Source organism: Argiope bruennichi, chromosome 7 (genome assembly GCF_947563725.1).
Source record: "Argiope bruennichi chromosome 7, qqArgBrue1.1, whole genome shotgun sequence".
Classification (NCBI taxonomy): Eukaryota; Metazoa; Arthropoda; class Arachnida; order Araneae; family Araneidae; genus Argiope; species Argiope bruennichi.
This window is the reverse complement of record NC_079157.1, coordinates 60332838-60343844: the sequence shown is the minus strand read 5'-3', so window position 1 is coordinate 60343844 and position 11007 is coordinate 60332838. Positions and strand designations below refer to the sequence as shown.

At 29.2% G+C, this 11007-nt stretch overlaps 1 protein-coding gene across 1 annotated transcript; it reads left to right on the top strand.

Moving 5' to 3' along the window:
• Positions 1-203: 203 nt before the first annotated feature.
• On the top strand, positions 204-1870 carry LOC129975389 (uncharacterized). The gene is made up of 2 exons (XM_056088452.1): positions 204-1670; positions 1817-1870. Exons 1-2 carry the CDS (start codon positions 204-206, stop codon positions 1868-1870), a joined length of 1521 nt encoding a protein of 506 aa, XP_055944427.1.
• The last annotated feature ends 9137 nt before the right edge of the window (positions 1871-11007 follow it).

Genomic DNA, 11007 nt, shown 5'->3' with positions numbered 1-11007 from the left:
ATCATTTCATGAAAACACATTTCAGAAATGACGATGGAAGCTATGTTGTTAAAATGCCGTTTAAAATAGACCCCCCATGTTTAGGCGAATCAAAACACATTGCTACTAAAAGATTTAATTCACTTTGGCAACGTTTGAAGAGAGAACCAGAGTATAGGCAACTATACAGCGAATTTTTAACTGAGTATGAGAATTTGGGGCATATGCAGGCAACTTGCGAAACTCCAAGGTACATTATGCCTCATCATGGCGTTTTTAGGCCAGAAAGTAGTACTACAAAATTACGCGTTGTTTTTAACGCATCAGAGGCAACGTCATCTGGACAATCACTTAATGATAATTTGTATTCAGGGTCCGTTGTCCAAGATGATTTGTTCGCTATTTTGTTGAGATTTCGAAAGCATTCTATAGTTTTCACCGCCGATATAAAAAAGATGTATCGTCAAATTTGGATACATCCAGATCAGTGTGATTTACAATGTATTTTATGGAAGGATTTAGAGGAAGAGAATTTACGTGTATTTAAGTTGCTCACTGTTACCTACGGAACCAAATGCGCTCCTTACTTGGTGACCAGAGTACTAAAACAAATATGCTGTGATGAGCGGAACAACTATCCTTTAGCCGCTGCTGCTGGCAAAGATTTTTACGTCGATGATATACTCAGTGGTACCAAGGATTTATCTTCTGCCATTGAACTACAAGACCAGTTAATACATTTGTTAAAATCAGCTGGTATGGAGCTTCACAAATGGAGCTCAAATAATCCAGTTTTGTTACAAAATGTACCAATGTCGGACCGAGAATACAATTTCGATAACCCCAATTCAGCAACTTTAAAAACTTTGGGATTACAATTCAATCCTGAAAAGGATAGATTTAGTTTTAGTGTTCAAAAAATTGTGAGACCTGCAACAAAAAGAACAATGCTATCGGACATATCCAGATTGTTTGATCCTTTAGGCCTCTTAGGACCTTTGATAATCACAGCGAAGATGTTCTTGCAGAAGTTGTGGATTTTGAGAATTGATTGGGACGATGAAGTTCCCTTACACTTAAATAGAGAGTGGGAAAAATTTAGTTCTGAATTGAGTCAATTGAAAAATGTAAACATAGATCGTCATGTGTTATGTTCTAAAGTTCTGAAAGTAGACCTGATAGGCTTCGGAGATGCTTCGAAAAATGCATATGGTTGTGCTGTCTACACCAGGTCTTTGTCAAGGTCTGGTGAGATAAAGGTGTCACTCTTATGCAGCAAATCTCGAGTGGCTCCCATCAAAGAAATTAGTATCCCTCATTTGGAGCTGTGTGCAGCGGATTTGCTTTCCAAGCTTACCGTTAAGGTTCTGTCATCCTTGAAACTAGACATTGATGGAGTACATTTGTACTCGGACTCCACTGTGGTGCTTGCTTGGATCAAAACTCCACCTACATCGTTGAAAACTTTTGTAGCTAATCGAGTCGCTAGGATTCAAGAGTATACTAAGAACTTCCAATGGCATTATGTAAATACTACTGAGAATCCTGCGGACTTGATATCACGAGGAGTTTTCCCTTCAAAGATCCAACAGTTGGACATTTGGTGGAATGGACCGTCTTTTCTTTCATCTAGTAGCTGTCCAAACTTCAATGACGATCCTGGTGTCTCAGATGATGAATATCTTCTTGAGGTGAAAAGAACTGCAAAGAACTCTGAACTGAATAATGATCCTATGATTAATCTTTCCATTTGTAATATTCCTAGTTTTTTACAGTGCATATTAGATATAAGTAATAATAATAGTAAAATTGTTCGTATTTTAAGTTATGTTTTCAGGTTTGTCAAGAACCTAAAAGAAGCAGTGAAGACAACAGGTCCACTGAATGCTGAGGAATCAAACTATGCAGAGACATTTTTAATTAAAAATGTCCAAATCCAAGAGTTTGCCAAAGACGTCAGTAGTCTCCAAAAACACCACTGTGTGCCTCCTGGTAGTAAATTAAAAACTTTGAATCCTTTCTTGGATTCTAAAGGATTGTTAAGAGTCGGAGGACGGTTGGGTAATAGTAATTTTAGTTTTAATAAAAAGCATCAAATAATTTTGCCAAAAGGCCATAGATTAACTCTAATTATAATAGAGCATTTTCATAATAAATATTTACATGTTGGTGCTTCTTCCTTGCTATATCTTGTTAGAGAAAAATTTTGGCCTCTAAATGGACGTAATAGCTGCAGAAAAATCGTTCATCAATGTATCATTTGTTTCAAAGCCCAACCAATTGCACCTACTCAAATCATGGGCAATTTGCCCAAGGAAAGAGTGTCTCCAAATTTTGCTTTTAATTGTGCTGGTGCTGATTTCTGTGGGCCGTTTTATATTAAGAATAAGGCTCAGCGTAAAGGTGCTTTACAAAAAATTTATATTTGTATTTTTGAATGTTTTTGTTTTAAAGCTGTTTATATAGTAACTGTTTCTGATTTGACAAATTTAAAAGAAATTCATCTCATGAGATGGTAAAAGGTAACTAGACTTGTACAATGTATGTTGAAATTTTGGTATCGTAATTATTTTTAAGTCAGTTACAACAGAGATCTAAATGGATGTTTGACAAAAATAATGTAAAATTAGGAGATTTAGTGTTATTAATTGAAGATAATTTGCCATGTTATAAATGGGCTATGGGTAGGATAATTAAAATTTATTATGGTGATGATATGAAAATTCGTGTTGTTAAGATTAAAACACAGTCTAGTACTTGTAAAACAGCCATTTCTAAAATTTGTGTATTGCCTATGGAACATAATTAATTTGTAATATTTAATGTTGAAATTTGTAAGTTTTGATTGTTATTTCTTAAAGATGTTGATTATTATGTATATTGTGTGTTTTTTACTAGCTTTGTGTAAAAGTTGTAATATTGTTTATGTTATTGAACATTGTAATCTCTTGAAACCTTGGGGTTTCAAGGTGGGGAGTATGTTACAGCTTCACGCCGATAGGTGGCGTATCTGTCGAGTACAAAGTTCCTGTTAATTCTTTTTGTATCAGAAAGTAGAATGTAAGAACGATTCTGTGAGAGAGACGAGGCATCCAACTGTGAGAGGTGTCCTAATCTGTAACAGTCTACATGAAGTGGCACAAAAAACGTGTCCGAAAATAAAATGGTGTTCACCAGAAAGAAATGAGTAATTATTTGTAGAGAATTACAAGTTGAAAAAATAAATTCTACGAAATATTGTCATCAACTGGATCAATTGAAAGCTGCCATAGTAAGAAAATGACCAAAATTAATAAATCGATGAGGTTTGTTTTTCATCATGACAACCCGAGACCACATATTGCATTAGCTGTAAGAGAGAAGCTCTTACAGTTGATTGGTATGTTTTACTGCATACTGTCCAAATCTCGCTCCATCTGATTATTACTTCCTACTGTCCTTAAAGAATTCTCTTCGCGATAAGCGTTTTAAATCCATCATCGAAATGAAAGCGCACCTCAAGGATTATTTCTTGTCCAAAACGCAACAATTTTGGAAAGAAGGCATAATAAGGCTTCCTGAAAGATGGAAGAAGGTAATAGAGCAAAAGGGTTCTTATATAATAAAATAAATAATATCTTAAACAGTAAGTATTAACTTATATAACAAAATAAATAATATCTTAAACAGTAAATATTGTGTATTCATTTCGTATTAGAAATAGGAAAGAAACTTATGGGACACCCTAATATAAATAGTTTTTTGAAGAAAAAAATTTTAAAACTACGTATTCTTGTTAAAAAAGTTTCTTGTTTATCAAAAGCACTATATTCATTTTTATTTAACAATTAGAATAGTTTTTCCCTCAATCCGCCTATCAAAACTAAGAGTGGATGGAGGTGAGATGCAGGACTGAGGGTTGACTAAAATAGATTGTTGGATGGTTCTATTAAATACTATCTAATACATTGCATAACTTCTTATTCCTTTTTTTTTCTATATAAAGAGCCATTAATAGATAAGGTATACTTTACAGTAGACAAATATCCTTTTATCTTATACGCCAAGTGCTTTCCATTCTAAGAACAAGGGGTTCTTCTGATATGCACATTGTTTTAAAGGGTGCTCCAAGAGAATTTAGAAACTAGATATTTTCCAGTCAATACATTTTTTTAGATTTAATAAATTCCATAAATAGTGTTAACAATATAATATTTTAGGCCTAAATACTTACTGCACAATATGTATTATAAAAAGGTAACTCATAGAAAGTAATGCTATTCAGGGTGAACCAGTGCAGTGCAACTATCTATTTGGGGTATTGATATTTTTTTAATAATCGGCGATCATTCACAAAGGTTGTATCAAAATTTCATTTAGAGCTATATTTAATTAAAAATTAGCAGAAATAAATTTTATAAAAATCATAATGCACAGAAAACAGGATAATCAGGATGAATTAGCGTATTATGACCATCTAATCTGGGACATAATTTTTTTTTAATATTATGAATTAGTATATTATGATCATCTAATTTGGGACATAGTTATTTTTTTAATATTGTGAATTAGTGTATTATGTCCATCTAATTTGGGACATAGTTATTTTTTATTTTTGTGAATTAGTGTATTAAGACCTTCTAATTTGGGACAGAGTTTTCAGTAAGAAAGGTTTTACCAAAGTTTTATTTAGAATTCTAATTGATTAAAAATTAACAGAAATACATTTGATAAAAATTGTAACACCCCGGAAGACAAAGCCATCCATTAAGCAATATTGTAGTTGACCTATTTAATTTGCATTGTAGTTATTTCTCCAACAATATACTTAATCTGAAAGATTTCACTGAAATTCTATTTAAAATTCTTATTAATTAAAAATTAACAGATTATTTTAATAATATTTGTAACAAGCAGAAAGCAATGCTAGTCAGTGCCAATCAAAGTAGTAGAGTTATCTAATTAGAAAATTATAATTTAGAACATTCTTGACTAGTTAGTGCTCATTAAGAAAAGATTTTACTAAAATTTTGTTTAGAATTCTAATTAAATAAAAATAACAGAATTTAATTTTTAAAAAATTCGTAATACACAGAAAGGAACGCTATTTAATGTGAACCTGTATAATAGAGTTATCTAATTTAGGACATAGTTATTTATTGAATAGTAGACTGATAGATGTAGAAAAGTTTAGATAGATGTTTAGAAAAGATTTTATCAAAATTGTATTTAGAATTCTAATTAATTAAAAAAAATTTAATGCTAGTCAGGAATAACTCCTAAGTATATTATTATAAAAGAATAAGTTTTACCTAATTTTATATTTGAAAGGTTACCACTTCATATATCAATTTCATTTCCGAATAATTTTTTAGAATAGGTTAGAAATGGTTTGCAGTAATATTTATAATTTGTTATGTTTTTTGGAAATTTGGAAGCGAGATGTAAAAATCGTTTGCTTAAAATACAACGGCTGACGCACAATCAAACAAGAAAAAGATGAAGAGTCTAAAACATTATCATATTACAACGATATTATAGTTCGTGTATTTTCTGTAGGAGGTTCAAGGTCACATTTTCTACCGCGTTACTGGTACCAGACAACCAATAACGAGGTAGAAAATGTGACCTTGAACCGCCTACAGAAAATACACAGACTATAAAACTATATACTTGAATTTCCGTTGTTTTTTATATTAATTTATCCAAGGAAAATTGTAAAATCCTAACTAATATGCTATATTTTGTTCTTAAGTTTTAATTATATTGCCGGAAATATTATTCAAAGAAAAATAACAATTTTTTAAAATCTGGAGTTCATGTAAAACATAAAAATATCATTAAGTCTCATTTATTCATTTCTTTTGAAAGCTTTACCTTTTTGTATTTAGAAAAATTAATTATTTTGGATAGTTTAAGAGGAAACAGGTAATTTTTAGAACACCAGCTTATAGAAGGATATGCAATATTCATATCTTTAAAATTTCGATTAAAAATCAGAATTTAAAAAGTTTAATTCAATTTTTAAATTCTGATTTGATAACTATTATCCATAGTAACAGGACCGGCATTAATTATATGGCACAAATACATTATAATGATACTTTAAAAAATGGGTAATATATTAACTTTAAAGAAAAAAAGGTATTTTTTGAAGATATCATTAACGTTTATTTTCTGCATCGTTACAACATTTAGAAATTGGTATCGATAAACTAGCAATCAAAAATACGTTCCTTTTTTCTAAGATAACAGCAGGATTACAAGAACTGGAAACAGTTTCGAACCTTTCCTCTTAGAGATTTCCAAGACCGTCTGTACACACTAGCGGGTCTAAGAACAAAATTTAAAATGAATTTCATTTAATATTTTATTATTTAATTAGAATAAAGAATTAATTTAATATTTTATTGAGTGGAATAATTATAACATCAATTCACTAACTAATGCTTACTTTTCTATTGCTTTGCTATATATACATATTTGTTTTTTGTTGTCTTATAAATTTATTTCATCGGTATGATATGAAAAAATTTCTGCCTGTATTTGCGAAAATAGGGCATTTTTACGAAAATTTCAAAAATTGACATAAGTTATACATTCAAAATTTCGTTGATGAATTTATTAAATTCATCGTAGATTCTTTAAATGCATTAATCACATTTTCCCCTATCTACGAGGGAATTTTCTTCATTTATATATATAACTAGCCGCCTTTGGCGACCAGCCGGTTCACCAGTATTACCGCTCGCTACAATTTTCAATTAAATATTTTAAGTAACTGGTCTCTTAATAGATTCTCAAAAAACATTTTTAATCTTCAAATTTTGATAGACATACCAAACTTATACTGTTGTTTAGATCGTTTCGTTCAATTTACTATATATATTTTGCTAATTTGTTGTTATTTCCGGTAAAACTTCAACTTTAATTTAAAGTGGAAATGCTGAAATTGCAATTAATGTAAAGATATTTTTTAATGAAACCAAGCGTTTTATTTTATTTATCATTTTTGTTGTTATTTATTTATTATTATTATTATTGAATATGAGTACTGCAAACAGAATCGTTCGGTATTTAAGTCTTATGTGAACTATAAAATATTTTTCATAATTTGCGTAATATCTCAAAGAATAATTCAACAAAAATTTCTCAGATTCAGCATAAAATTCAGTTTTTAGTTTTGCTTTCAAAAGGATTGAAATGAAATAAATAATAATATTTTGTTCCGGCCTATAAATATATTTCAAAAATTATGAAGTCTAAATTTTATGCAGTAAGGTATCATATTCTGAGAAATATTCTGGACACACCAAATTTTAAATAAATGAATGAATGTTTCTATTTTCCACGATTAACTAAGACTGATTTATGAAGTTTTGAATGTTAAAAATTTAGAAAAACTCAACATTTTCATAATCTTAGGCCAATTAATCTTGAGAAACCTGCGCGCTGATTGGCGTATTTTCTTTAAAACAATCGATGGAAAATCTAAAATTATCCTTTTTTTTTTTTTGAATAGTGATATTCAATTTTTTATAAATCAGTCAGTTTAAGTGATTGATTTTGTTGATTGGAAATTAATTCTTTATTTAAAATATTAGTGTTTCAAGAACATTTTGTTAAACGTGATTTCCACAGCAGAAGCTTTATGTAAAATCAAAAATTCGTTATATATTAGAGTATTTATTGGATCAAGTTACATAAAATATAATCATTTTCCATTTAGAACCATTTTAGCACATCTGTGTCTATTACTAAAGGTTACAAATTAGCAGTGTGGCCCTCATTTGAATGGATATCCTATTCATATTAAACAAAACTTGCCTTAAAATAAAACTGATTTATTGGATTAATAATACAGATAGTGGAAAAGATCATAAAATAATTTTTCTTGAATTTATTTTTTAGAAAAAAATAATATTTCATATTTGTTTCATTTCCTACAGACACGTGACAAAAATCACATTTTTGCAGATTTCATTTCCAAAAAGATTTAATTTATTTTTAAATGGAGCTTTAATCGATGTGATGGCAACACTTTGAAAAAAGCTAATTTTTTCCCCATGAATGCGAAACGTGCTCGTGCAGCTTAAATTTTATTTTTATTTTGTACGAAAAAAATTGTTGAAAAATATAGTTAAATTATTTATTTAAAAATTAATTTAAAAAAAGAAAATTAATTTTAATGTTAAAACATTGATATCATTTAAAAGATAAATTTTTGATCTTTAACTTGATGCAAAAATCTTTTTTGTGCGGTAATATTTTCGGAAGTTATAGCAGAAACACGCTAAAATTTCGCTTATTTTTTAAATAAATAAAATTTTAATTAAAAATTCGAAAAAATAACCCCGAGGTGCACATTCCCGGCCTCCAAGGTATACACGTACCAAATTTCGTAGCTGTTGGTCGAACGGTCTGGCCTGTAGAGTGCCAACACACACACACACATTCACACACACACACACATTCACACACACACACACATTCACACACACACACATTCACACACACACATTCACACACACACACATTCACACACACACACACATTCACACACACACACATTCACACACACACATTCACACACACACACACATTCACACACACTCACACACATACACACATTCACACACACTCACACACACACACATGGAGCTTTATTATAAGTATAGATAATAGAAACTACGAATAATCATAATATTAAATACAGTGTTTAAGAAAGTAGTGAAAGTATTACAGGGAATGAAATTATATGGAAATAATCTTGCAATAGTAGCGGCAATAGTCTACTCTACATTTTTTAGCATAATCTCTACTGAACGTATTATTTCCCTCCCTTTATCAAACTCTAAAAGTTGAACAATATCTTGAAAGCTACGGGAGCTCAGATCTTTATTTGCAATACTCAAATGTTTCGTATTTTTTGGCTTCGTAGTATGGAGAAAAAAAAACCTGAATTCTTTTTTGCGATCGATTGAAATAAGATTTGATAGATAACTGTAATTTTAGTGACAACATCAAACAACGTAAGAACTTTTCATTTATTTAAATTTTCAGTTTTTGAGCTATCGTGTTTACATGCACGTGGAATTAGTTCAAAATTTAATAGAAATCTACGAATTAGTTTAATAATTGAAATCTATGAATTGGTTCAAAATTTAATAGAAATCTAAGATTTTGATGTAAAGACCACATATATTTCATTTGTCTAGCTCTTAACGATTTAAGCTATCGTATTCACAAAGAAAAAGGCATCGTTCCAAAAAATGTATTTTCTCGGATTCAGAGAAGTCTGTAACGTAATGATATTTTAGAATCTCGGGTTCTAAATTTTGGACGATTCCAATGTTTTCCCTTTGGGCATAAGACAAAAAAATCTGCATAATTTTTAACAAATTTATTATTTTAACTACCAAAAAAGCACGTGGGCTTTTGTAGGAGTATTCATTTGTTTGCGGAAACGATATACCGGTTGCTTCAACCTGTTTAAGGTCATAATTCTCCTCTGTTAGTTCCTTTCTCGGCTCAACCTTCCGGACATCCATTCTCGCTTTTCTAGAACAATTCGGTGTCACGTGATTCGCTTTCCGAATTTTCCTTTCCCTCTCTGGACAGAAATGGAAGCAAGAACATAATAAATGGAAAATCAACAACCGTTCTCGAAATAAAAATATAATTAAAAAAAAGGAAATCGTTGATAGAATTTAATAGCTTGCCTACTTTTCTCAGAATTCGATTGCCTTGGCTGAAAATAATTTTTGCCTAAAAATGTCGTTCTAGAATGCACGCAGATCGTTTGGTCACTTATATAAACAACTCCATAGAATTCTTTTAATTTATTTTTCACCAGAACAAAAAGTAATGTATTTTTTTTTCTAAGTGATTTTTAATCATCTTTTTTTTTAATTCAAAGTTGATTATATTTATTTTAAAATATTTTCATGTAGTTTAGATGTTGTAGATGTGTAGATTATGAGCAAAAAAAAATGTTTAAACCTTATTTTTATTTTAGAATTACAAATTGTGCGAAAAATTGTACTGAAAAAAAATAACATTCATGTATAGTTTGTAAGTTATACAAATTCTAATAATTTAGTAAGGATTTTTTTTTTTCAAAATTTACTCACTGAAGCAGAAACATTTATAAAGTGATTCGCACTTAAGTAGATTTTTTTTATTATTTATAAATAATTTTTCCGTGCATTGAAACAGATTAATTTGTTATAAATTAATTTTTCCATGTTTTAAATTAATTTGTTTAATTTAAACAAATTAAATGTTTTATTTGTTTAATCTTTTTAAAACTTTTTTTTCTAATTTAAAATAATTTCTGTTTAAATTTATCTGAATGAATTAAAATATTATAGTAATTTTAAACCATTTATTTGCTTTCGAGTTGTTATTTGATACGCTCAATGAAATTTTCCCTGTTTCTTAATAATATCTTATGGAAAAAAATAATCTTTTGGTAATTTTTAAAAATCGTTTAGTGTAGTAAGTAATTTTTCTAAGAGCTTTATAAAAAGTTTATTGCAATTGAAATTTTAATTTTAATCAAACGATTAAATTATGGCTATAATAATTTTATGCATTAATAATATACATATATGCGGACTCAATGTTTTTCCATTTATTACCAAGTTTAATTTTAACATTAAAGCATATTCAATGCCTCTAATAATATAGCCATTAAATGTATTTATTTTATATTATTTAGGGAAAGTAGAAAATAATAATCATAATTTTAATTTTTAAAGAAATATCAAGTAAATTCTTCTTGATGCGACCAAACTTTTATTTGACCTCCAAATATTTACTTTTTTTTTTTTTTTTTTTTCAAAATTGACCTCCAAAAATAAAAGGCATTTAAAACCTATTCTGAAACCATGGTACAGCGCATATAATTTTTTAAAAATCGGAATGTTCTGAAATTTTTTCTCCAAACACATGTTGAGACTGCTACAAGGTATGACAGTTTTTAGCAATCTATTCATTTCGTAAAATGAGTCAGCAATTTGAAAAACGTGTATTGTTTTAGTGACG